Genomic DNA, 24,940 nt, shown 5'->3' with positions numbered 1-24,940 from the left:
AGATATTGTGCTATATGAGATTAATGGCGATGAAGTTGATTATTTTGTTCAAACCTCTTGTAACCATGAAATTGACTTTATTTTTCCTCCAAATGCATTTGATCCTCATGAGCATTCAACCATCAAGGAATATTTCAAAGTATATGCTACATTTGTAGTAATTTTTCTTGATGTGAATTTTATCTCTTTACCATGGATAATTGTGTGTTACTTGGCACATCTCATTTCTTTCACTAACAGGAAAAGAACAAAAGGTCCACTGGCACAACCTTTTGATTCTTATGATTAATATTTTGTGTTGAGCGGTCAAGCTTACGACCTAAAACAAGCGCTTGGTGGGAGGCAACCCACAATGTATCCCAAGTAAGTTTTCTATTTTTCTTTTTCGCATTTTCATTTTTTTTTTCTTTTCTTTTGAGTGTATATGGCATCATTTCTTCGAATTGTTTTCACACCGAGTCGGTGTGAAGCAAGTCGGGGGAGGATGTCACTTGTCTACTAATCTAGTTTGCATTTTTGATGTTTCCTTGAGTTGTTTTGATGTTTTTTCTTTTGAGTCATCGAGTCTGTTTTATCGAGTCAAAATCGTGTCTTTTATTGAGTCAAAATGTTGTCTGAGAACTATGATAGTTTTTTAGGGAATTGCACCATGTTTGATTTCATTGCCTTGGAACCATTTTGGCTTTACTCGCTGATAACTTGGAAGTTCAGGAAAATCCATCACTATATCGCTTTAGAGTAGTCCCTATCTCTTTGAAATTCGGATTAATTGAGCTTAATCTTATATACTTGAACTTAATCTGGACTTAATTTATTTCACTTAGGGGGTTGAGAATCATGTAATGGATCATACATTCAGAGTTTTGTTCGCATCATTTTTATCACTTTTTGCTAACTCTGAATGACTAGACTAAAAAATGGCTAGACTCATTTTTAGTCTAGTACCGCACCTGTTTCCCCACCCATTGTTTGAAATCTCATGCATTCTTATATGATCATCATGATATGCATCCATGTGCGAAAACTACGGAGTATACGGACCGACATAGCTTTCTTTTTGTTAGGATAGTGAGTTGTAGTTTACTGGTTGTTGATAGGTGATGAGATTGAGCCATTGTGGTTTAGAGGTTATATTCATGGGCATATGCTGCTGTTTGCGATTTTTCTTGATGCAGATTTTTGTGAGACACCGGTTCCACTCCCCCGCTTCAAAAAAAAAAAACGAAAATAAAAAGAAGAAGCGGGAAAGGAGAGTGATTGGAACCGGAAATGTCGAGTTAGTATTGTTTATATTGTTAAGCATAAAGGGTAGTCATCGATTTGATTGAGATAATGTGTTGGTTGATTTGATCCGAGCTTAAGGGAAGCTATGTACCTCCTAGTTGGTCTGTGTCTCACTGTGATTTTGCATAATGACATGCATCCGTTTATACTGTTGAGAACCCGAAACACTTTGAGCCACCACATATTAGCCCTTTTGACCAAGCCCATAGCGTGTTCGATATCCCCTTTGTGAGATACACGCCACTGCTAATGAATGTTTAAAGGTTAAGTTATCTAATTCTGAAAGTTCTTTTAGATCTCGGGATTTAAATTTGTTGCCACGGTTTTGGCAAAGTACAGTCCAGTACGGTTTGATGAGTTTTGTGATAGTGGTTTGCAAGCAATTGATAGAACATGATCCCGAAGAAAATGTGAGTTCTCGCGTTTTCAAACCTCTTCTCTTGATAAGGATTTCTGCTTTCCTTAAGGACAAGCAAATATCTAAGTCGGGGGAGTTGATGTATAGCATTTTTAACGGTTTCGAGTCCTGATTTAGTCCGCGTTTTGAGTCGTTTATCGTGTTGTAGTCCGTCTTTTGCGTCTTTTCGGTTGTGTCTTGAGTCCTTAGCATGAGAAACACTCGCGGGAATCGAGGACCGGAGTCAGTAGCATGAGATCGATCGATCCCAGATGGGGCTGTTTTCACACGACCAGCAACAACATTCCAGTAGCTCTGGATCGATCGATCCCAGGAGGGGATTGATCGATCCAGCCTTCATCCGTCTAAGACCTTTTAACCAGAAGCATGGGATCGATCGATCCCCTCCTGGGATCGATCGATCCACCCCTCATCCGTCAAGAAGTGTTCATTCCAGGAGCTCGGGATCGATCGATCCACCCTTTTCGACGACCAGACCGCGGGTTTATTTGCCTTTTTCTGTACTTGGGTATAAAAACCCAGAGAAACCTGTTTTTCTTTAGACGTTCTTTTTCTGCAACTTTTGAGACTTCTCTCTTGTAAGTTTTTTGGGATTCTAGAGATTCTTCCTCTTTGACACTTTGGAGAAGATTTCTAAACCCTTATTCTTTATTTATCAATTCAATTATGCTTTCCTTTCAATCTATTTGTGTTGTTCTTTGTACTATGTGTGAGTAGTCTCCTTATTGGGTTTTAGGGTTCTAATTAGGAGATTCAATGGATTAGTGGATTAATTGTATTAGGAAATCTCATTCTCTAGGTTCTTTGATTCACATGTTCTTAATGCTAGAATAGGATTGATCACTCTGTTGTAGATTCTAGGTTTTTCTATGCATCAAAAGTGTTCGATAGAATGCCTGAAAGAATGTGAATTGAGCAATGTATTTCTAGCCAACGAAAGTTGAATTTAGGACACATTGTGAACTTAATGAACTTGTTTGATAATGCGAATTTGACTAGGAAATTACATGCGAAAGTTTAGTAATCGAGTAGTCAAATTTAGTGATTAATATTTTGAAAGGGAATTATTCTAAGTTGTGTTCATGTTCAAGAACGGTTCGTAATTGTTGAATTACTGGTCTCATGTTTCTATTGTTTATTGATCTCTGAAATACCCTAATGCCTAATGTCTTTAAATCTTGAATTTAATCGCCTATTTTAATTGCATTTATATTTAGAATTCTAAAAACCCAACCAAAATAATCTTTTAGTTTTAGCTAAGAACGAGTCTCGGAAATCCTTAGAGTATCTTTGGTCCTTGTGGATCGATCTCGTATATACTACCTTGTGGTTAAGTGTATCGGGTAATTACTCCAGCAATCAATTTTAATGGGTATTAAAATTATTTACAAGGGTACTAAAATACTAAAAAAAGGTTTTGAAGTATTTTAAAAAGATTTACAAGGGTTTTTGAAAGAGTTTTAAAAGGGTTTTAAAAGTTTACAAGGGATTTTACATGATTTACAAGAAATATTAAAAACTTTTATAAGGGTTTTAAAAAGATTTAGAAGGGTTTATAAAAAAATTTACAAGGTTTTTTAGGTAAATTTAAAAGTATTTTTTAAGGAATGGAGTAAAAAAATTGTGGAGAAAATTTTGACAGAAAATGTTTTGGCAAGAAAACTTTTCACGTGGCGGAAAAATAAAATTTAGCGTGAACAATTATTTTTGACAGAAAATTTCACTTTCTCATAATCTAGTTTTTTTTTGTAGATAAAAGATAGTATTTTTAAAAATAGACAACAAAAAAAATTAATTTAGAAAAGGCATAGAAAAATGGTCATATTTGCAAATATCCCCTTAATTTTTGGCAGGAAATGTTTTTGGAGCAATTGTTTTGGCGGAAAACATTTTGGCGAGAAAATTTACTTTTTCATTTTGTTGAATTTTATATTTTCAAAATTCGGATAAAATAGTCATTAAAAATTTAAAAAGAAGACAAAAAAAAGACCAAAGAGGAACATTTTTGAAAAAAATACTTAAAAGATTATTTTTAACAATTCCTCTTAACTTAACAATTTCATAGCTGAAAGAATCGGAGAAATAGTTGAAGTGGATTTCAATGAAGCTACTAGTACCCAAATTACTTTTATAAGAGTCAGCATCAGGTTTGGAGTTACTGATAGCTTAAGGTTCTTTAGAAGGTTTAGTTTTAGGCCTGGAGAATCAGTGTTAATTCGTTTTCAGTATGAAAGACTAAGGAGGCTTTGCAGTATTTGCTTTTGAATGACTAATGATAGAGTCCACTGTCCTTTTCTACCAAGCAATCGTATTGCTCCTTCAGTTTTTCGCAGAAATAACCAGGTTAGAAGAGCTGAGATTGATGTGTTAAACAGATCCAATTTGAATTCTCAGTCTCAAAATTCAGATAGGTCATTTCCTATGCCGAGGACTCCACCTCCACGGGTGAATGCTCCTCCACCTAATGCTGAAGAATTTGCAGTTATGAGTCCGTACTTCCAGTCTTCAGGGCTAAGAAATTTTCGTCAGGTTGAAGTTCCAATTCCTCAATATGAGTCTTCAAGGAGAATGCAATCAGAGATGGGCTCTAGTATCACTCCTTCATCTGATTCTGAAGCCACTGCCAAAATCTCAAAGAAGTTTGAAGTAAGTGAAACATCAAAGAAGTTTGATATTGGTGAATCATCTAAACGTCAGAGACAAGACTTATCTAATGACATGGATAAGAAGGAAAAACAAAAAGTTCAAGACTATGGAGGTTTTCAGATACCTCCAAAGAAGCGTTGACATCACTCTACAAAAATTGTCATCAATTTTTTGGAAGCTTGCATTATCACATATGCAAAGAATGATGGAAGGTTTTCAGGTTTAAGCTAAGATAACAATTTTTGGTTAGCAAGATATCTACTTTTCAAGAAGATGAAGAATGGCATCAGATGTGGTTCTTCCTAATCCTTACTTACCTTTTTAGATGAACCCTTTGTGGCCTGAAACTAAAGTTTAAATGTTGGATTATCTTTACTCGTTTGATAGTCCTTTTGATGTAATATTTTCGTGATACCTCTAGTTTGTTTGTGGTTGATTCCACAGTTGTAACAGTCTGTACTGGTTCCCCTTTTTGGTATAAAACTCAGACTTTTAGTGAAAAAAAAACTTATTAGAGCTGTGTACATTATTATACTATCGTTGACTTATCATTTTCTATAGTTATTCATACAAAATCATTAACAATCTCCAGTCGATCTTTTAATACCATCATTAACAATTTAACATATGTTTTATGGTGATTTGATCCAATCTCCAGTCAATCTTTTGATTCCGTCATTAACATAATGTTTTAGGGTGAGTTACTCAAATAACACATAAAAGTGTGTTTATTACTTATATAGCTTGTACTATTTGTTGATCATTAATGGTCAAATAACCCTAGAATTGTTGTTGTAGGAAAAAAGTTATTACAAAACTGCCATTAAAAGATGCTGTCACGTCAGAGAGAGAAAGTGAGTTTTAAGAGGGAAAATTTCCCTCCACATCAAAAGTCTATCGTTGTAGTGACGGTAGAGTTAATAGGTTTTGGTAGATTATCACATTAGAGTTATTAGGTTGAATAAGTTATGTGATAGAGTAATAAGACGATATAGTTATTTGATTGAGTTAATTACAGTGGTGGCAGAGTTGAAAAAAAACCAGAGTTACATGACAGATTATGATGACTTTACGTTTACTAAAATAGCACCGTGACAGATTTAACGTATGTGGTGGCAGAGTTAAAAAAAAATAGAGTCATGCGAAAGAGAGTAACATGTACTGGCAGCAGACTTAATGAGGGACATAGAGTTACTTGACAGATTTTGCGAAATAAGTCTGTCATAACATGACAGAGTTAATCCTTATAACAGAGTTATTTTTCAACTCTGTCATAACAAGGCAAGGCAGAGTAACGGTTTACTTAACTAACACGTTTGAGCGTTTTTTTTGGACGTATGTGGTGGTAGATTTAGAAGAAATTGTTAGCGATTAGATTTAAGTAGGGCGAACATAACATTATGAATTGTCGATTTTACCCTTTAAAAAAATTTATATTACAACATTTAATTTTTTGTGGGGTCCTTGACAACTAGATATTGTACATAGTTGTATGTAGATGTCTTGTTGTCATGATTCCTTCATAGTTGAACTAAATGAAATTTCGTCATTTTGAAGTTGAACCTTGAAATCGAAAATATAAATCTAGTTGGTCACATTAATTTTCACATTATATCGGTTTTTAAGAAGTTTTGATAGGAAAATATTCAGGAAATAATAGTTCACTATTTATTGCATCAATATAGGTCATCATGAACTAAATGTTCCTTGTTACACAAAGAGTAATTTGTGTAAAAACAAGTTTATTATCAAATAAATTTATAAAAATTTATATATTATATTTGAAAATAGAAAATGTAATAAATTATTAAAGTTTAAAGTTTTTAATGTTAAAAATCACTTGTTACTATTTAATTTTTAAAATTTCATAAATATAATTTTAATTTTAAACTCCTCTTAATTGTACAAGTTGAACCAAGAACATAAACTCATATGCAAGTTATATAAATTGCATACCAAAATAAAGTACTTGCCTCTATCGAACCAGGAACTTAAACTCATATGCAATTTATACGAGTTTTTTTTTCCTTGTCAATGTAGATGGTTCAACGAATGTGACATGGTACAAAACAATGTTAAAAAATGAAAATTCTTTACTTTTGATCATTAGGTACAACAACTGTCATTTTCATAAATGAAATACTAAGTCTAAAACATTCTTTCATCAAATTAATAGTATAATAAAGTTGAGATACATAATAATTAATTACAATTAGGACATAAAAATGATGGACCGTAAGTGGAGGATTAGTTGTCTGAAGACCGTTGACGAAAAAAAGGCGGACCTTTTCCACGCGCTCACCACACAACACTTTCACAAAATCAATTCATCGATCCATCGTCTCTTTCAGATCAATCCGATTACGATCGCTCTTGAACTTTCATCATCACCGGAGAGAATAATCCAAACCCAGCTCGAGAAAAATGCATGATTTTTGCTTCACTATCCCGTGACAAAAATGCATGATTTCTGGTGTTGTTGAACAGTCTGTGACATAAATTCTACCTTCATGAACAGTCTGTGACATAAAATTGATACCTGTTACTACAAGCAAAAGCAACAATGGCCTAATCTGCTAAAAAAGCTTAAGAGATTGAATGTCGATAAGATCCACCCCTAGAAAACAATGTGGTTTTGATGATCTGTATTCCAAACATGGAGTAAAGGATAAGTAGGTACGGTGATGCAACGAACATTAATTAATGCTTCTTAAAACAATTGCTAACATATATGAAGACTAAGGAGAATGTTAGCAGATAAAGAAAAAGATATAACTACGTTGTGAGGACCGATGATGGTGCCAGTCCAAGATTGCATATAGATGTCATCTCCATCATCCATTCCATAGCTCACAGTTCCATCCCCAATACCTTTCTCCCCACGTTCGAGCTCCTTCAACAACCGGAAATTCCTTGGAACTATATTGCAATAACAAGCATAACAAAAAGAAAATCATATCACTAAATTTCGGTAAATGAAAACATGGAAACAAGCAATCACTTTTCTAATCAAAGCAGAGAACAGAACACAGACTAAAAATAAGATAACACTCAACAAAGTTCAAGAAGAACAACAATGAGCTCTAGAGAAAGATGAAAACTTGCTAAGTAAGGTCCTAGAAACAATCAAACACTCTACACAATCAGAGACTTAGGAATCGCATTTTAAACCCTTCTCAAGAATTGGGACATCAGTAAATCATAATTGATCCAAATCAATCTATATGATGAGATTTAGACAAAGAATCAGCAGAGAAAATCAAATTAACAAGTAAGGCAAAAGATCAAAGAACAGTTTTTTATACTAGATCGATAAAACCTATGATAAATTCTCAACACCTATCGATCAAAACGAATAAAACCCAATACGAATTTCTACAAAACCCTAGAGGAAAAAATCAAACGAGGGATAATTCCAAAACCCTAGAAAAAAAAAAATCAAAAACGAGAACAAACCCGAAAGAATCGAAATTGTTCACAGAACAAGTAGACGCAGGAGCTGAGCCAAAGAACATGATACTCGAAAAGAACCAAAGGAGGATCTAAACTCGAGAGAGCAAAACAGAGCGTAAGAGCAAGGATCCAATTTCATAACCCAAAGGCCGAAAGCAAGCAAACTACAAAAATTACAACCCTTGAAACAAACAACCTCGAATCACAATTAAACCAGAGAAGCATCAGCCAAACAAAACCGGTAGACACGCAATTGTGAAAAACCCTGAAATTTGTCGAAAATCACCGAACCTAACCAATACCCCAACTAACCCTAGATCTAAGAAAAATTCTAAAACCCGACGAGATCTCCGAATCTGAAAATGCCTTCTTCGAACTGAGCTTCCTAACACCTCCTGGGGAACCACCACCGGCTGGACAAAAGGTACCGTCAAACTTCTCAGATCTACCGGGCACGAAAACCAAAAACAAGATGAAACGTCTAATCTCCTCGGAAGAAGCTTGTCGTCCACCAGCCAAAGAGAAACCGGAGATAGACAAACCACCACCTCCTCGCCTTGCCGTCACGCGCCGAAAACAACCAATCCACGCGACTGAGAAACCAACGCTTGCCTCAACACCATCGGAGAAACGAATGCACGACCAAACACATAAAATGATTTGTTCATTTAGATTCTTAATATTATCTAATTTTATTTTCTCTTCTTTTTTTAATTCAAAATGGCAAGTAAGTAATAAAATTTTTAGAGAGGCTTAAAAGATATTTGACAATTTTTAGGTGTTATTTGAGTAATACCTTCCTGGATGGGTGCTATCTAAGTAATTAACTGACGTTATTTGAACATATTTTCTCTAATGTTTTATGGTGATTTTATCCAATTTCCAGTCTATCTTTTGATTCCATCATTAACATAATGTTTTATGGTGATTTGATCCAATCTCCAGTCGATCTTTTTGATTCCATCATTAACATATTCTTTAACTTGATTCAGAAACTCATATCCACGTACTAAATGTTTAGTTATGTTCCCACGTTTTGCTACAGAAACGTGTCAATGCTTGTAGCAGGCAAGCACCTCCAACATTAAAATCCAAATAAAATAATAGAGAAATACAAAGAGAAAAGATTAATCAGGACTACTTAAAATATCTTTAAAATTATTATGTTTTTCTGACAGAAGATTATATGCGGGATTTGTGGAGGGAGAATAAGCTAGATCTCTTATTTTTATCGGAATTAAAAAATTGTTATTTTTATTTTCAGATATTTCATTCTCAGTTTAACTATAATAAGTTGTATTCGGTTGAACCTCGTAGATCTAGCGGAGGTTTAGCTATATTTTACATTGTTGGAATAAATTTAGAGGTTCTTTATGCGAGTATTTGGATTTTTTATGTCATAGTATTATTTGGAAAAAAGTTTTTTTTTGTTGTTTATGGGGACAATATAAGGATAAAAATTTCTTGTTTCAATTGTTATTGGGTTTCTTTAAAGAATATTCAAGGGAATGAGGACGGTAACCCGACGTACTATGGCACGGTGAAGGGTTATACAAGGTGGACGCAACCTACCTAAACCAAAGAGTGATAAATGAAAGTTCTAAGCTGGAATTGTCAAGGGATAGAAAATAAGGCAACTATTGGGTATCTTCGGGATTTGTGGAAGCAACATAAGCCGGACTTTTTGTTTCTCTCGGAAACAAAACAATCTTCTTTATATGGAAAAATTTGTTGTCATTTTGGTTATAAAAATTTTAAAACGGTAGATCCTATCGGTTGTAGTGGCGGCTTAGCTATTTATTATAATAATGACTTCAACGTCTCCATTATTTTTGAGAGTAATCGTTTAATAGATATTGAAGCCATTTACAAGGGTAAAACAATTAATTTTACTTTTGTTTATGGAGATCCGGTTCCGAAAAAATAGAGATCAAGTTTGGAAACGGTTAACACGGATTGGTTTGTCTCGGGATATACCTTGGTTCTTAATAGGTGATTTTTATGAGTTAAGAGGAAATTATGAAAAAAAAGAGGTCGTAAATTAAGACATGCATATTCTTTTATCCCTTTTAATTTAATGATTCAAGATTATGGCCTTGTGGAATTTCCACATCTCGGAGATTGGTTATCTTGGAGGGGTTGGCGGAATAAAAAAACCAATATGATGTTGATTGGATAGGGCTCTAGCTAATGAAGAATGGCATGATTTATTCTGCAATTCTTTCATTGAGTATCTACCACTGGTAGCTTCGGATCATTCACCAGTGATAGCTACGATTGCGGATAAGATACCTCACAAGAAAAGAAGTTTTATGTTTGATAAGAGATGGATTGGAAAAGAAGGGTTATTAGAGACAGTAGCAAATGGTTGGAATTTAAATCCCGGTCTACGAGAGGGACTATTTGTTGAAAACTTGACTAATCGTAGGCGAGCTATTTCACAATGGCGGAAAGAGTTAACTCCTTATGGAAGGAAAACAATAGAGGAACTGAAATCTGAATTGGAGGTAGCACAGAGAGATGATACAAGGACACAGGAAGAGAATACGGATTTAACAATGCGGTTGAAAAAAGCTTACCTAGATGAAGAACAATATTGGTATAAAAAAAAAAGGACTCTATGGATGAATTTAGGAGATAATAATTCGAAATTCTTTCATGCTCTCACAAAACAGAGACGTGCGAGGAATCGAATCAACAGACTACATGATGAAAATGGGACATGGTTTGCAGAGGATAAAGATATCCAGAACATAGCGGTCTCTTATTTTGAGAGTTTCTTCACAAGAACTAATCATCATGCTTTTGAGGAGTCATTGGCAGAGGTTAAATTGATGATAACAGATCAGATAAATGAGTTTTAACGGCACCTGCGACAGAATGTGAGGTGCGAGCGGGTTTATTTATGATGCACCCAGAGAAGGCGCTAGGGCCAGATGGTATGACAGCCTTGTTTTTCCAAAAAGCTTGGGCTACAATTAAAACGGATCTGTTAATTATGGTTAATTCTTTTTTACAAGATGGAGTTTTTGATAAGTGGTTAAATACGACTAATATTTGTCTTATTCCAAAAACAGAGCGACCGACTCGGATGACGGAATTACGGCCTATTAGTCTTTGTAATGTTGGATATAAAGTAATTTCAAAGATACTATGTCAAACACTGAAAAAGGTTCTGACAAACCTTATTTTGGAAACTCAATCTGCTTTTGTAGAAGGGCGATTGATCTCGGACAATATTCTTATAGCACAAGAGATGTTTCATGGGTAAAGAACTAACCAATCATGTTAAGAGAAATATATGACTATCAAAACGGATATCAGTAAGGCATATGACAGGGTTGAATGGAAGTTTATAGAAGAATTATGAGTAAGGAAGATGGGTTTCTGCGAAAAGTGGATTTCGTGGATGATGTGGTGTATCACAATAGTCTAATATAGGGTTCTTCTTAATGGTCAACCTAGAGGTCTTATAATTCCAGAAAGGGGTCTAAGACAAGGAGATCCATTATCTCCCTATTTATTTATACTTTGTACGGAGGTACTCATTGCGAAAATCCGGAAAGCGGAACACGAAAAGTTGATTACCAGTATAGTATCGACAGCTAGTCCTTTGGTATCTCATCTTTTATTTGCTGATGATAGCTTATTTTCTTGCAAAGCTAATACAGATCAATGCGGGGTAATTTTGGGGATTCTAAAGCAATATGAAGCAGTTTCGGGGCAGCAAATTAAATTTTCAAAATCATCAATTCAATTTGGCCATAAGGTGGATGACACTATAAAGGCGGAAACAAAAGCGATTTTGAGTATTAATAACCTTGGTGGTATGGGCACTTACCTTGGTTTACCGGAAAGTCTAGGTGGATCGAAAACAAATATTTTCTCCTTTGTTAGAGAGAGATTACAGTCTATGATAAATGGATGGTCGGCAAAATTCTTATGAAAAGGCGGGAAAGAAGTGATGATCAAATCGGTAGCTGCGGTATTACCAACTTATGTTATGTCTTGCTTCAGACTACCACAAACGATCACTTCTAAACTTACAAGTGTGGTTGCTAGATTCGGGTGGAGTTCAAATGGTGATTCAAGAAGGATGCACTGGATGGCTTGGAACAAGCTATGTAGTAGTCAATCAGAAGGTGGATTGGGATTTCAGAGTGTTGATGATTTTAGTTCGGCTTTATTAGCAAAACAATTATGGCGTTTGACTACAGTTCCCGATTCACTATTTGCAAAGGTTTTTAAAGGACAGTATTTTCGGAAATCCAATCCTCTGGATACAATAAAATCACACTCTCCTTCCTATGGTTGGAGAAGTATCATGTTAGCTAGATCTCTGTTTATTAAAGGACTTATTAAAAGAGTCGGTTCTGGGGAGTCCATCTCAGTTTGGGAGGACCCATGGATTCCAACTCAATTCCCGAGACCGGCAAAAAGTAATGGTTCAATTATTGACCCATCTTTGAAAGTCAAAAATCTTATCGACAGCCGATCAAATTTTTGGAACATTGATCTCTTGAAAGAGCTGTTTGTTCCAGAAGATGTCCCGCTGATTAGTGCCCTGCCTTTGGGTGCGCCAACTAAGGAGGATACCCTTGGTTGGCATTTCACAAAGTCTGGTAAATATACAGTTAAATCTGGTTATCATACGACGCGGCTAGAGGATTTGGAAGCCAACACATCGTTTTGTGGCCCAGATATCAAATCTCTATAAGCATATACTTGGAAGGTGAAGTGTCCGCCTAAGCTACGCATTTTCTATGGCAGATTTTATCGGATTGTGTACCGGTTACGAAAAAACTGCGGAAAAGAGGTATAAAGTGTGATTCAGGATGTCGCAGATGCGGTGCGATAGAGGAATCAATTAACCATACACTTTCTGAATGCCACCCAACGAGACAACTGTGGACACTTTCTCAGACTCCTATGGTTCCGGAAATTTTCCCAACGGTTTCAATTTACGAGAATTTGGATCACCTATTTTGGAGAATTCCTTCAGAGGTAGACTCATCTTCTTATCCATGGATAATTTAGTATATTTGGAAAGCAAGAAATAAAAAGATCTTTGAAAATGTGGATAAAGACCCATTAGAGATATTACGTTTAACGGAAAAAGAGGCGCAATCTTGGCAGTTAGCTCAATTAGAGCTTTATAATGAAAATCAAGTTTCTTTAGACCGCGACACTCGAGCTCGAATGAGGGATATTTCTCATGATACTTTCTACTCTGGATTTCGTTGCTTCGTGGATGGATCATGGAAAGGGACAGATAAATTTTCAGGAACAGGGTGATTCCGTACATCATCAAATGGAGAGACGCCAACCATGGGAGCTGCCAACATCCGAAGAAGTCTTTCTCCACTATATACAGAAGTGGAAGCTCTTCTCTGGGCGATGAAGTGTATGATTGGAGTAGACAACCAAGATGTAGCTTTTTATATAGACTGTTCAGACCTGGTGAAGATGGTGTCTTCGCCAACCGAATGGCCAGCCTTTTCAGTGTATTTGGAAGATTTCAAGAGCGACAAGGAGGAATTTTCAAGTTTCTCATTATCACTAATCCTCGAAGTGCAAATGTAAAAGCGGATAACTTTGCACGAAAAGTTCGTACCGAACCGCATCATATTACTTGAGAATGGCTCGTTTGAATTTTAATTAAAGTTGTTGACAAAAAAAGAATTATTATGTTTTTCTTGTACGTACTTCTTAGCTTATTAAATCTCGGTGAACCAGAAATAAATATAACAAGTACTAAAATCACAAAACAGTTATAGTTAAATCAGAGTTTTTTAAAAAATTAATCACAAAGTCAATGGCACCTCAATAGAAAAAAAAAAAAGTAAACTAAATTTTCTATTAGAAAATGAGAACCCTTAGAAACTATGCTTTTTTCATTAAAAATATTTTCGAGTTTATACACGGCAACTTTCATGTGAGAGTTCAAACCCCAGCTTTCATTTTGAATCATACTGGCTTCTCAAATAACTTTAAGATACTAGAGCATAGCACGTGATTTAATATTTTTTTATGAATTAAATTGTATATTTATTCAAAAAAATAAGAAATAATATAGTATAATAGTATAGTATAAAAGGGAATATATCATAATATTTTATTTTTATTACTATTTGGATATAATGTTATATATTTCATTTGACGATAGTTATATATTTTGTTTGTAGAATTAAATAATAGTATATGATAAATTTTAAATTTACATTCTATATCATATTGGGTTATTTTATTGTATGAATTAAATGTTGTTTAATATTAACTTGGTTTAAAAACATGACTTGATAATAAAAAAGGAGAGAATATTGTATTGTATATCAAATATATTTAGCTGCATTAGATTTATATTTTTGTTTATGTGAGATTAAAAATTTATTTGGTTCAATTAGGTATTCATAATTGCGTTGTGTCATTGAGAGCAAGAAAAAAAAATAGTTGTATTGGGTCTAAGTTTTTACGTGGGCTATATTAGGTTTTATTTGACCCAGTAGCATGTTGTTTAAAAAAAAGAAAAAAATTATCTGATAAGAATTTTATCTCTTCTTCCTTTATTACGGAATAAATCTATGAATTAACAACGTTAAGACGCAAGATAAAATGCAAATATCAATTAAAAAGAATTTTTGTTAGGAAGTCTTTTAAATATATTTTTGTTAGTAAGTTTTAATATATTTGAAAGTAAAAATCTAATCTTACAAATCATATCATTTTTTCGTTGTAATTTTATAGTTTTTAATCTTGAAATCTTGTTAAAGCATATATCAAAGTAGCAGCAATGAAAAATTAAAAGTACTCTACCTTGAACTTTAAAAATCACATCCCAATCAAAAGTGAATTTTGCTTTTCCATTATCAAATATAATATGCACCTGCATAATGTAGAAAAATATTTATATTAGAAAAAGATATTAACATCAATGTATATGAAATTATATATAATCTGATAATAAGAAAGCTAAACTGAAATTATATATAATTTGATTAATGAATACTTTTAGGGTATCTACAATATCTGACCACAGAAGACTGAAAAATTAGGTGAAAGAGCTGATGAAGTTACTTTATTATCCTTCTGCACTTTTCTCATGTTCTTTTCTCTCTCTTCATAGAACATCTCATGTGAACGGTGGTCGAGAAGGACACGGAGACAACGACGATGAAGATGATTGTATGTGGCTAACTTTTATGGCAAGAGCAATGGCTAAGTGGCACAAATGATTGTACGTGTTAATGGTTCCGATGGTGGTGGTGATGATTCTATCGGTGGTGGTGATGATTCTATCGGTTGTGGTAACTACGTCGGAGAAAGAGACAATGTCGTGAAGTTAGATCAAATGGAGTGGTGAGTTGAGACGAAGATAGGGACGGAGGAGCTGTGATAATTGAAGATTTGACAGTGGCGGCCAAAAAACTTAATTATGTTGTTTTCTGGGTTTGCCTCGTCGGTGAACAGAACTAGAGTAACACCTGTTACTTTTATTGTTATCATGTTAACATCGTTATACACGTTACTATAAATATTATCTATATATCTACTATCTTACCATAAATATTTTCTATGATAATATAAACTTTATTATATCAATTATAAACTTATCGCGATACAATATGTTTTAACATGATATATTTATAAACTTATTGATATATATTTTGTTATCGTGTTAAACCAATAGATAATCATTTAACTTATCATATATTCTTACTCATATATTTGACGGACAATTTATTCAGAATCAAATAAAAAACGTCGATAACTATTTTATTATATTGTTAACTAATTTGTTATATGCGGAGGGGCATTTTTGTCCAACTTACAGAAGTTGAGGAGAGAGAACTAATAATATAAAAATAATGGGTATATTCTTAATTTTTTGGTCAATTGTGGTTTTAAATTAATATAGCCCATACTTTTATCATACGTGCATAACAATATTTTATTTATAAATTTTGTTTATAACAATTATAAAATCTAAACAAAATCTCTTTAATATCTTTAACCTGTTTGACTTGTTGACCCGTTAATATATACTCCCTCCGTTTCATAATATAAGTCGTTTTGGAGAAAAAATTTTGTTTTATAATATAAGTCGTTTTCAAGTTTCTATGCACTTTATATATTACTTTAATATTTTATAATTATTTATATTATACAGTCTGTTTTATGATTGGTTGAACTTTTTAAAAGTAGATATTCTTAATCTACGTGTTTAAAGCTAAAACGACTTATATTATGAAACGGAGAGAGTATTAGTAACATGGAATTAAAATAATTATGATTAGAGATCTCTAATGATATATACTGTAATTTCTTACAAAATCAACGTTACGACTTATAGGATGTAATCCCTAAATAATAGTATAGGATACATCAGCAAATTAAATTATTCCACTACAGCTGTGAACTTTATTATACGATCGTAGACTTAAGAATCAAATATATCATCTCCAATTATTATTCATATAAAATCATTAATAAAATACACACTTGTTTTATTTTTGATTATTTTAAACTTGTTCCAATCCAGCTTTTGATTTCATGTCCTTAAAATATGTTTTGCCACGCATTAACATATTCACTAACGCAAATCTTGCATCCACGTACTAACCCATGTTGCATTTAGCTTTAGCCACATGCAGATCTTAAGTTGACGCCAAAGCGTAAGAGAAGATGAACAAGATGTAGAAGCAAACAAGCTTTTTAAATCCAAATCTGACTTAAAGCATTTAGTTATATCGGGTGATGCAATCTGAATATGATACAAGTAATAGGATATTTTCATTTATTATAAAAACACTTCAAAAAGAAAGATACATCTTTTTTTTTTTTTTTTTAAATTTCCATTAAAAGCAGAACATTTTGAAAATATTTAAAAGAAAGTTACATCTTAAATCCAATCAACTTTAGCACAGTAACAGTAATATATGGAATTGACATCTTTCGTCATTAGATCAATACACTTGGATTTGGGGAGGCAAAGGCAAGCAGTTCTGTGCTCTGCTCGAACAGTAACATGTTCTCTTGATGCAATGTCACCCATGCTTCGATTCCTTGTCCATCTTTAGAATCGATCAACACGGTTACATCGTCTAGATTCGGAGAAACAGATCCAGCTACCCAAACCGGAGATCCCCACCCGAAGCAAGCCTTATAAAGAGGAATCTTGCACCAGCTAGTTACAGAATGCATGTCATGAACCTCGTGGTTAAACTTGGAATTAATGATTTCACCAAACAATCTCGAACCTATCGTCATTGATGACCCTTCCTCATGTTGAACCAAACCGGATAACTCCTCGGCCCTTTTTTGTAGTTCCTTAACAGTTTCTACAATATCCACCCCGGCTTTTCCATCCAAGGTTAGGGTGGCGAAGAAGAGGTTACCGATTTGGTTTTCAGACAATAGGGAGGGTATCTTGGGGCGCAAGTTAGCCGGTTGGAACAGAGCTTTCTCACGAATTGTGTCTGTCGAAGCAGTCACAACACATTTCCATATAAGTGAAGTCACGCTCTGGACCCGCGTGGGTCGAGGCACGACATCACTAGCGACTTTGTTCCTGAGCTCTTCGATCTTAGATTCTACAAACACAAATCTCTTCGTGACACTTGTTCTCTTACCTACTTGATCCTTTTTTGGAATACCAATAGCCTCATTTGCCGCTGGGTAAAGCTTTGTGGAAACAAAGTCAGGACTGGCCACCGAGTCGCTCTCCCCTCGAGCTGTGGCAGCCCAAGCCTGTAAGAAAATCGAGAGAGAGGTTGCATCGGCAAGCTTATGGGAGATGCAGAGTCCGATGGCCATGCCACCACATTGGAAGTAGGTCGCTTGCACAAGAAGCAAGGGCCATGTAGGAGCTGGCTCGTCATCTACAGGAAGCAACTGTTTGAGGAACTCGGTATCTGGGGATCTAAGAAAACTAGAGAGATTGCAGTTATCGACGCGTGCCTCCACAAAGACGGCTCCTTCGTCATTACTCTCGATGGTGACTCCATTGACTCTTCCGGCTAAAGGGTGGAATTTTGTCAAGATCTCGGACAGGGAAGTTTTGAGAGTGTGAGACGTTTGTTCTTGGGAGATCAAATCATCTTTGGTGTAGAAAAGAAAGGCAACGGTGTAAACAGGAGGCATTATTATATCCATAATAGAGAATTGAAGAGGTGGGAGATCAGTTGGAGTTATTGCAGATGGCTTTATGATCTCTTTACCAATGATTTCAACCTTCATGGTGTCCATGGATTGATCTTCTTCTTTCCCTTCCTTTGTTTTTTTTTTTGTTTTGTTTTGGTTCTCTCCTCTTTGGACGAAGAGAACGTTTTTTTTATAGAACTCTTAAAAAATTTATTTTAATAGAGACTATCAAAGCCTCTCAAATTTGTTATTTTAATATATATAATTTATTTTATTTTTTATTTAAATTTTAGATGACGAAAAAGAATTCAAAACAAATCATATTATAAGTTTATAATATACATAATAATAGTCTTTTATTGGATTCTTAAAAATTCTCAAATCAGAACCGATTCTCATTTCTCTCTCATACTTTTTATTTTTTATTTTTATATTTTATATTGTTGAAAACTCTTTTGAAAACCTCCATTGCACATGCTCTAAATTTTAAGAGGTCTTAGTAAATTAAGTTGTATTTAGGTTAAAATCAAATACTTTTGAACTATCTATAAAACTAAAAAAAAGCTAGTATATATTAGAAAAACTTGTTAAAATTTCTCATAGAACGAAAACATATAACATTAAAAGAAAAATATTTACAACCGAAACAATGATTGTTATGAGAATAAATCCATTATTTTTTTGTATTTTTAATATTATATTTATTAGAATTGAGAAATTTAGCTAAAAGAAATATTTTTCAATATCATTATTAAACTAAAACTTTCGTCATCAGTTTGGTAAACTAGGTTTTATTTTAATTGACAACCTATAATACTCTTCATTATCACTTGAATTTTTTTTGAGAAATACATATTTTACAATACCCTTTTTAAAAAAGGGAAATTTTTTAAAAATGGCTCTATATGTTGTCCAATTTCAATTATAATGGCTTATGGTGGCTAAACCCCAAATCATCTTTATAAATCATCTAAAAACTTTCTAAAACCCTTATAAATTCTTTGTAAAACTATTTCAAATCTTATAAAATGGAACAACATGTGGAGGGAATTTTGAAAATGGTATTGTAAAAAAAGGTATTGTAAAAAAAGGTATTTTTGAAATTAACCTTTATAACATGGTTTATAGAATATATAGAAAATAAAAATATAATAGTAAACGAGTAAGAGATGCATATTATTTTAATTATTTTATTATATAAAGTTTGATTTCTAAAGTTGTTAACTCACATTAGAACGGAAAAATTCATTAGATAATGGACTATTGTAGAAATTTGTGTCAATTCAAACATCAAATGTTACCACTTACCACGTATTAAATCTAAATTTGTTAATATATTTAAACAGAAAATTTGAAAAACTCCATGTTCGGTACATAATCCTTACACACTCCATGTGAAATAGTAGTAAGATATGTGATCTATCTAGACACAACTTTAGCTGCAGCAAATATGCACATAGATAACGTTGATTTATATGATGTTATGTGGATACCACCAGACTTTAGCATGTACATAGATACCGTTGATTTTTTTAATTCAATTTTGCGTAGTCAACATAAACTTGAGGAACTAATTTGCAAACGTGAAAGTTGAGGAATAATTTTATAAACGAAGTCGTTAACCCCGTGATCGTTAACGGAAATTTATCGGCATGTCCGAAATGGTCAAGTAAACGAAACTTCACTATTTTATTAAAAAATCAATCTAAACTTTATGATTATGTTATTTTCGTCCTAAATTTTGAAAGTTTGCGGACATTTTGCCTTTTTTTTACTGTAGACTGTAGTTTTTTTTTTTTCAATTTTTTTTTGGATCAAACTATAGGTTTCTTCTGTTTTTAATTTTATCATCAATTTGGATCCAAAATCATTCAACTAAATATTAAACCCAAAATCTTTCCCAATCAAAACGAGAAAGAGCGATGGATGCGACCAACCACGACGACGATTTCAATTCTACCACAAACTGGAAACTCGCCGGCGGTGCCCTCACAGACTCCATCTCCTTTGAGTCTTCCTTCACCGCAAACCATGAATCTGACGATGGAATCATCTCCGCCGCCGTCAATCATGTAACCAAATCCCCCTTACTTCTTCTCCCTCCAGTTCCCAACAGCGAGCCATGTGAAATTACAAGTACGTTCCTTAATTCGTCTTCGTTATTCTCCGATCCGGTCTTAGATATTGAAATTGATGGGAATTTTGATCTTTTTGTTTTGTGAAATGTTTGTGTTTTGGTTGCAGTTACATTTGCACAAGAACATGAATTGAAGCAAATCTATATCCGAAGTAGTGCACGAGTATACGAAGTGTATTACACGAAAAAGCGGCGACATGATAAGGAATATCTGTGTACTGTTCGATGTGGTGTTGCAATTAGAGATGAAGAAGTGCTTCAGAGTTCAGTGGAACCGGTAAAGGATCCGATTGAGAAGAGGGTGAAAGATAATGGGAATGGACGGATGAATGAAGATGATTGGGTTGATGTGAAAGCTGGTGATGATTCTCTGTTGAATAATCAAAAAGATCTTGTTCCAATGTCACAATTAGGGAAACAGGTAATGAGTTTTTGCGGAAGTCGACTTTAGGAACCCTGAGATATACGCTTATCAGTAATGGTTGATGTTATGTGGTAATGCTTTTCAGGTTTTTTATGAAGCTACTGCGGAGATCAATGACGCAGAACCTTGCACTTCGATTACAGTCCGTCTTCTCTCTCTTCAGGATAAAAGATGTGCACTTGTTGATGAAGTTTATGTGTTTGCTGATCCTGTTGATCCAAGTGAGTCAGAGAAGGAAGAAGCGAGTGGAACAGGAAATTCATCTAGTAGTTCGTTGATGGCTATGTTTATGCCCGCTCTTTTGCAGTTATCTCGAGGAAAAGATGTCAGAAAAGAACGGGATAGACAAGTTTCCGATGAGTCCAACAGCATGGATCCGGTAGATTTAGGAAACGCAAATGATTCAGATAGGAAGGAGACAAATTTCAGTAGAGCTGATAAGATAGGAGAGAGCTCACCAGTTTTAGTTGATACTCTTCCAAAGCGGGTTGATGCAGTAACACGAGTATCTGGGGCAGAAATCAAGCCTGCTCTGTCTTGCAATAATGTGGAGACTATTCTGTATCAGCTTGTTAACAAGGTAAGCATGATAGAAACTATCTTGATAAGATTTGAAGATCAGATGTTGAAACCTATTAATAGTATTGATGCAAGGCTCCAGTTAGTAGAGAAGAAACTCGAACAGCTAGGAAAGAAGAAATCATTTGAATCTGAATTAGATTTTCAAGTGAAAATGCCATATCCAGATTCTCTGGGCAGTGATACAGATAAAACTCCTGATACCGATGAGTTGGATGGATTGACTATAAACACGGATGATCCACAGTTGGCCTCTTGTACTAAAACAGTTGTTCTTGACTCCTCTAGTATAGACAACAGTGAAGATTGTTCTGTTGTACTACCGAAGAACAGGCTTGATAATATTCTTCCAAAGTCTGTAGAACTGGAGAGTGAAAATAGCTCAATCTCAGGAAATGAGATGATTTTCTGCTGAACCGGAGATCAGTAATGAGGAGGTTGGTTATACTTTTGAAGAGAAACCAAAACATTCGCTGTCTATAAATGATGCTTTAGCATCTGCACTTGCTGGATTATTGTCTTCGCATTCGATGACCAGTGGAAAATACAGCCAAGCCCTCGTAGTTACAGCCCCTGAATTTTCAAATGAAGATGATGTAGAGATAGAAGAGAAATCTCAGGTGAGTACCCTTCCAGACGAAAGCCAAGTTGCAGCAGAGGAGTCTGAAAACACATACGCTGCTTCGGGGAACCCAAGTTCTTCACTGAAAGGACTTGCTTCATGTATTGAAGACAATTCTCAGGAAATAATTTATGGAGTTTCTAAAAAATTGGATGATAGTTTTGGAGGAGATGAGGAAGCTGAGACAGTGGTTAGCGTCAGAGACAATGGTTTAGATGAAGAGACGGTAAGATTAAGCACAAAAGCTGATTGTTACACAGAAAGGGAGAACCTCAGTGATAAGCCCATGGATCCCGATTCCCTGATTCACGAGATCGAGAATCCAAATTTAACTAGTCCAAAATGCAAAGGAGAGCCTGGAATGGATGATGTCTTGAAGAGTGTTCTCGGTTTTCAACCGACTACGTCTTCAGTTGACTTCCTAACTCCAGTTCTGGATGTGAAATTTAATTCAGAGAATAAAGACTCAGACAGCAAGTGTTTCTTTGAGGCACTCTTCACAGAAGAATCTAAAACTGATGTAGATTGCAAGAACGAAGCTTTAGACGATAACTTAGTCTCAGTGGAAGATGAAGAACTAAAAGGCCCACCAACAGATACCCTTTCATCTATGGAGATGGATCACTATGCGACGAACGAGATGCCTCTACACTGGAATGTTGAAATAACAGAAGCAAGTCTTATATAAAGGGAAAATTAAATGCGACATCAAAGCTTGCATTCTGTTTTCGTCGAGGTTTTTGCTATGTGTGGTCTAGAAGACAGATACAAATGCAGATGTGAAGCAACTTCAAATACAATATGATATTACCATGTGCAAGCAAATGGCTCATAATATGTTCACTCCTCAAAAAGTCGTTACAAAAACTTCTTCGAATGAACATGACTTGGGGACTGTAAGTACAACATCACACCAATTAACCTTCCCATAAATCCCCTGTCCGTTGTGCCTTTCGAGGGCAATCTCAGCACACCAAATCTTCGTCTTAATAGAACCAATAGAACTCACAAAATCCTCCCACAGAACCACAATATTTCCACCATAATTCACCATTCTAGCACAACCTTTTGGTAATGTACACCATTCTTCCAATCCTTTCAAAGCTTTCCAAAGTCCAAAAAAGCATACCAACGACTTGTTCAATGTTTTCTCTTCCTTCTCGTCTTTCTATCTCTTTCTATTTTCTCTCTTCCTTCTTGTCTTTCTATCTCTCTCGATCTCGATTTTACTTTCAAGTTCTCTCTCACTCTCTCATATCAAGCATTCTCAAGTATCCAATCGAATCCACTTGTAACAACAAAGAGTACTTGCTAATAATTGGAGAGCAACAATAGCAGAGAACATGTGGACAGATGCTATGAATATGGAATCATGATGCTATATGTTTAATGTTATTTCTTTAGATTGTTTTTTATTATTTCTATTGACTTGTTGAGACTTGAGACTATTTGTTATTGATTGATCATTAAATTTGAATCCAGAGGTAGAGTTACGTCCAAAAAAATGACGTTTGGCAAAGGAGAGGATAACAAAAAAGAGAAGCATAGTTATTAAAAAAAAAAAAATGTTGTTGACTTCTTCTTTTTTTTTTATACTAAATTCTCACAGATCCTTTCAATAAATCTCACCAAATCACAAACAAATCAACCCAACCATCCTAAAATTTTACTCAAATCTCTCCAAAACCTAAAATATAGAAATTCCACCAAACACAAACAAATATTTAATTCAATACACCCCCCTTCGTCTCCTTTCCACAAGCAATCATGGTGAAGTGATCTCGCTTCGTTCTTCTCCTTTTTATTTATTTATTTTGTTCTCTGGTTTAATTTCCTTTTATCGGATGTCTAAATTATGTGTTCCTTTTGGATCTATGGATAATTAGGTACTCCAAAATGATATCGACCTGCTTAATCCTCCTGCTGAGCTCGAGAAGAGAAGCACAAACTCAAACGTCTTGTGCAATCTCCAAACTCTTTCTTCATGGTACTGTTTTTTTTATTCTCTGATTTTTTTTGGTAAACATGATTAGAGATCCGTAACATAATTGGATGCGATGCAATGAATTAATCTTATTATGTTTTCAGGACGTCAAGTGTCCGGGATGCTTCAACATGTGAGTTTTCTAATTTTGGTATTGATTAAATGTTGTTTAATTAGGAAGAAACTGTTCACTGTTTTAAATCAGTAGTGTTGTGAATTAAGTGTTGGTTTTGCCCATTTTGAATGCTGTTTTAATTTATTGGAACTATATATTGGTGTCATTAGGAAGAAATTGTCTAGATTTTAGTTCACTGGCAATTAGATTGGTATTATTAGGAAAAAATTCTTCAGCTTTTAAATCAGTGGTGATGTGAACTAAATTGTTGCTTTTAACTTGTTAATTGCTGTTTAATTAACTAAAAAATTGGTAATATTGTTTTATTAACAATCGATTATACTTTTTTGCAGAACCACTTTGTTTAGCCATTCTCACACAGTTGTAGCGTGTAGAAAATGTGACACAGTTCTATGTCAGTCCACTGGTGACGTAAAGCAAGGCTCACTGAGGGATGCTTGAAGAAGACTACATGTTAGCAAAAACTAAAAAAATCTAGATGTTAATTAAAACTCTAGAGCCATAATTACTACTCCCCCGTTTCATAAAGAGTGTCGTTCTGGAGTTATTTCTTTGTTTCAAAAAGAATGTTGTTTTACATTTTCAATGCAACTTTTGTAATTAATTTCTATATTTGCCCCTTATCCAAAACTAAAATCCTTTGTATTTAAATTATTAAGGGTATATTAAATAAGAGTATGTTTGTATATATTTAACTCATTTTTTAAAATGTGTGAAATGTGTCAAAATGACATTCTTTATAAAACAGAGGGAGTAGTAATTTATTAAATTGGGGTGATGTTTCCTTTTTGTGTCTTCATGTTTTTATCCTTTCTTTGATTGGTTGCATTTTTTGTTTCAATTAGAAGAGTATTCGTGTTTTGAACGAGATATACGAAGGAATTTGTATAATTTTATAACGATTTATAAAACTAATCACAAATTTAATTGCTAGGATTCGTGTAAATATTGAATTAAATCTACGTCACCAAATTATGAATATACTTGGATAGTTTGCAATGGAAAGATGAACTGAAATAACCGAGGTTGTAAAACACTCCAAACGTTGTGCCTTTACTGGTATACACATGCATACAAACTGGACCGGTATCCACATGCACACAAACTGGATCGAGTG

General features: G+C 34.3%; 2 protein-coding genes, 1 long non-coding RNA gene and 1 pseudogene across 4 annotated transcripts; 2 read left to right on the top strand and 2 right to left on the bottom strand.

Moving 5' to 3' along the window:
* Positions 1-6,454: 6,454 nt before the first annotated feature.
* LOC9299912 lies at positions 6,455-8,490 on the bottom strand. Of its 2 annotated transcripts, none has more exons than XR_002329876.1 (2): positions 7,125-8,490; positions 6,455-6,867 (listed from the first exon to the last, which is right to left on the bottom strand). It is a non-coding gene; the product is annotated as an uncharacterized LOC9299912 (long non-coding RNA). The 2 variants fall into 2 exon arrangements; XR_002329875.1 differs by having other exon boundaries at positions 7,128-8,489.
* Positions 8,491-16,660: 8,170 nt separating this feature from the next.
* LOC9301656 (BAHD acyltransferase At5g47980) lies at positions 16,661-18,152 on the bottom strand. Its single transcript, XM_021014493.1, has one exon. The coding sequence runs from the start codon at positions 18,044-18,046 to the stop codon at positions 16,760-16,762; it is 1,287 nt and encodes a 428-aa protein (XP_020870152.1). The 5' UTR covers positions 18,047-18,152; the 3' UTR covers positions 16,661-16,759.
* A 1,602-nt stretch (positions 18,153-19,754) lies between these two features.
* LOC9299911 lies at positions 19,755-22,540 on the top strand. The gene is given in 4 exon segments (XM_021012400.1): positions 19,755-20,077; positions 20,186-20,499; positions 20,588-21,487; positions 21,489-22,540. Coding segments are annotated over 4 exon segments (2,331 nt in total). The 5' UTR covers positions 19,755-19,863; the 3' UTR covers positions 22,392-22,540.
* LOC9301654 lies at positions 22,528-24,513 on the top strand (annotated as a pseudogene).
* The last annotated feature ends 427 nt before the right edge of the window (positions 24,514-24,940 follow it).

The sequence above is a fragment of the Arabidopsis lyrata genome (assembly GCF_000004255.2).
Source record: "Arabidopsis lyrata subsp. lyrata unplaced genomic scaffold ARALYscaffold_8, whole genome shotgun sequence".
In the NCBI taxonomy this organism is placed as follows: Eukaryota; Viridiplantae; Streptophyta; class Magnoliopsida; order Brassicales; family Brassicaceae; genus Arabidopsis; species Arabidopsis lyrata.
The sequence above is the reverse complement of the archived record's forward strand: the minus strand, read 5'-3'. Positions and strand labels throughout refer to the sequence as shown.

Coding starts and splice junctions, on each gene's coding strand:
- LOC9301656 (XM_021014493.1), bottom strand. CDS start 18,046: ATGGACACCATGAAGGTTGAAATCATTGGTAAAGAGATCATAAAGCCA.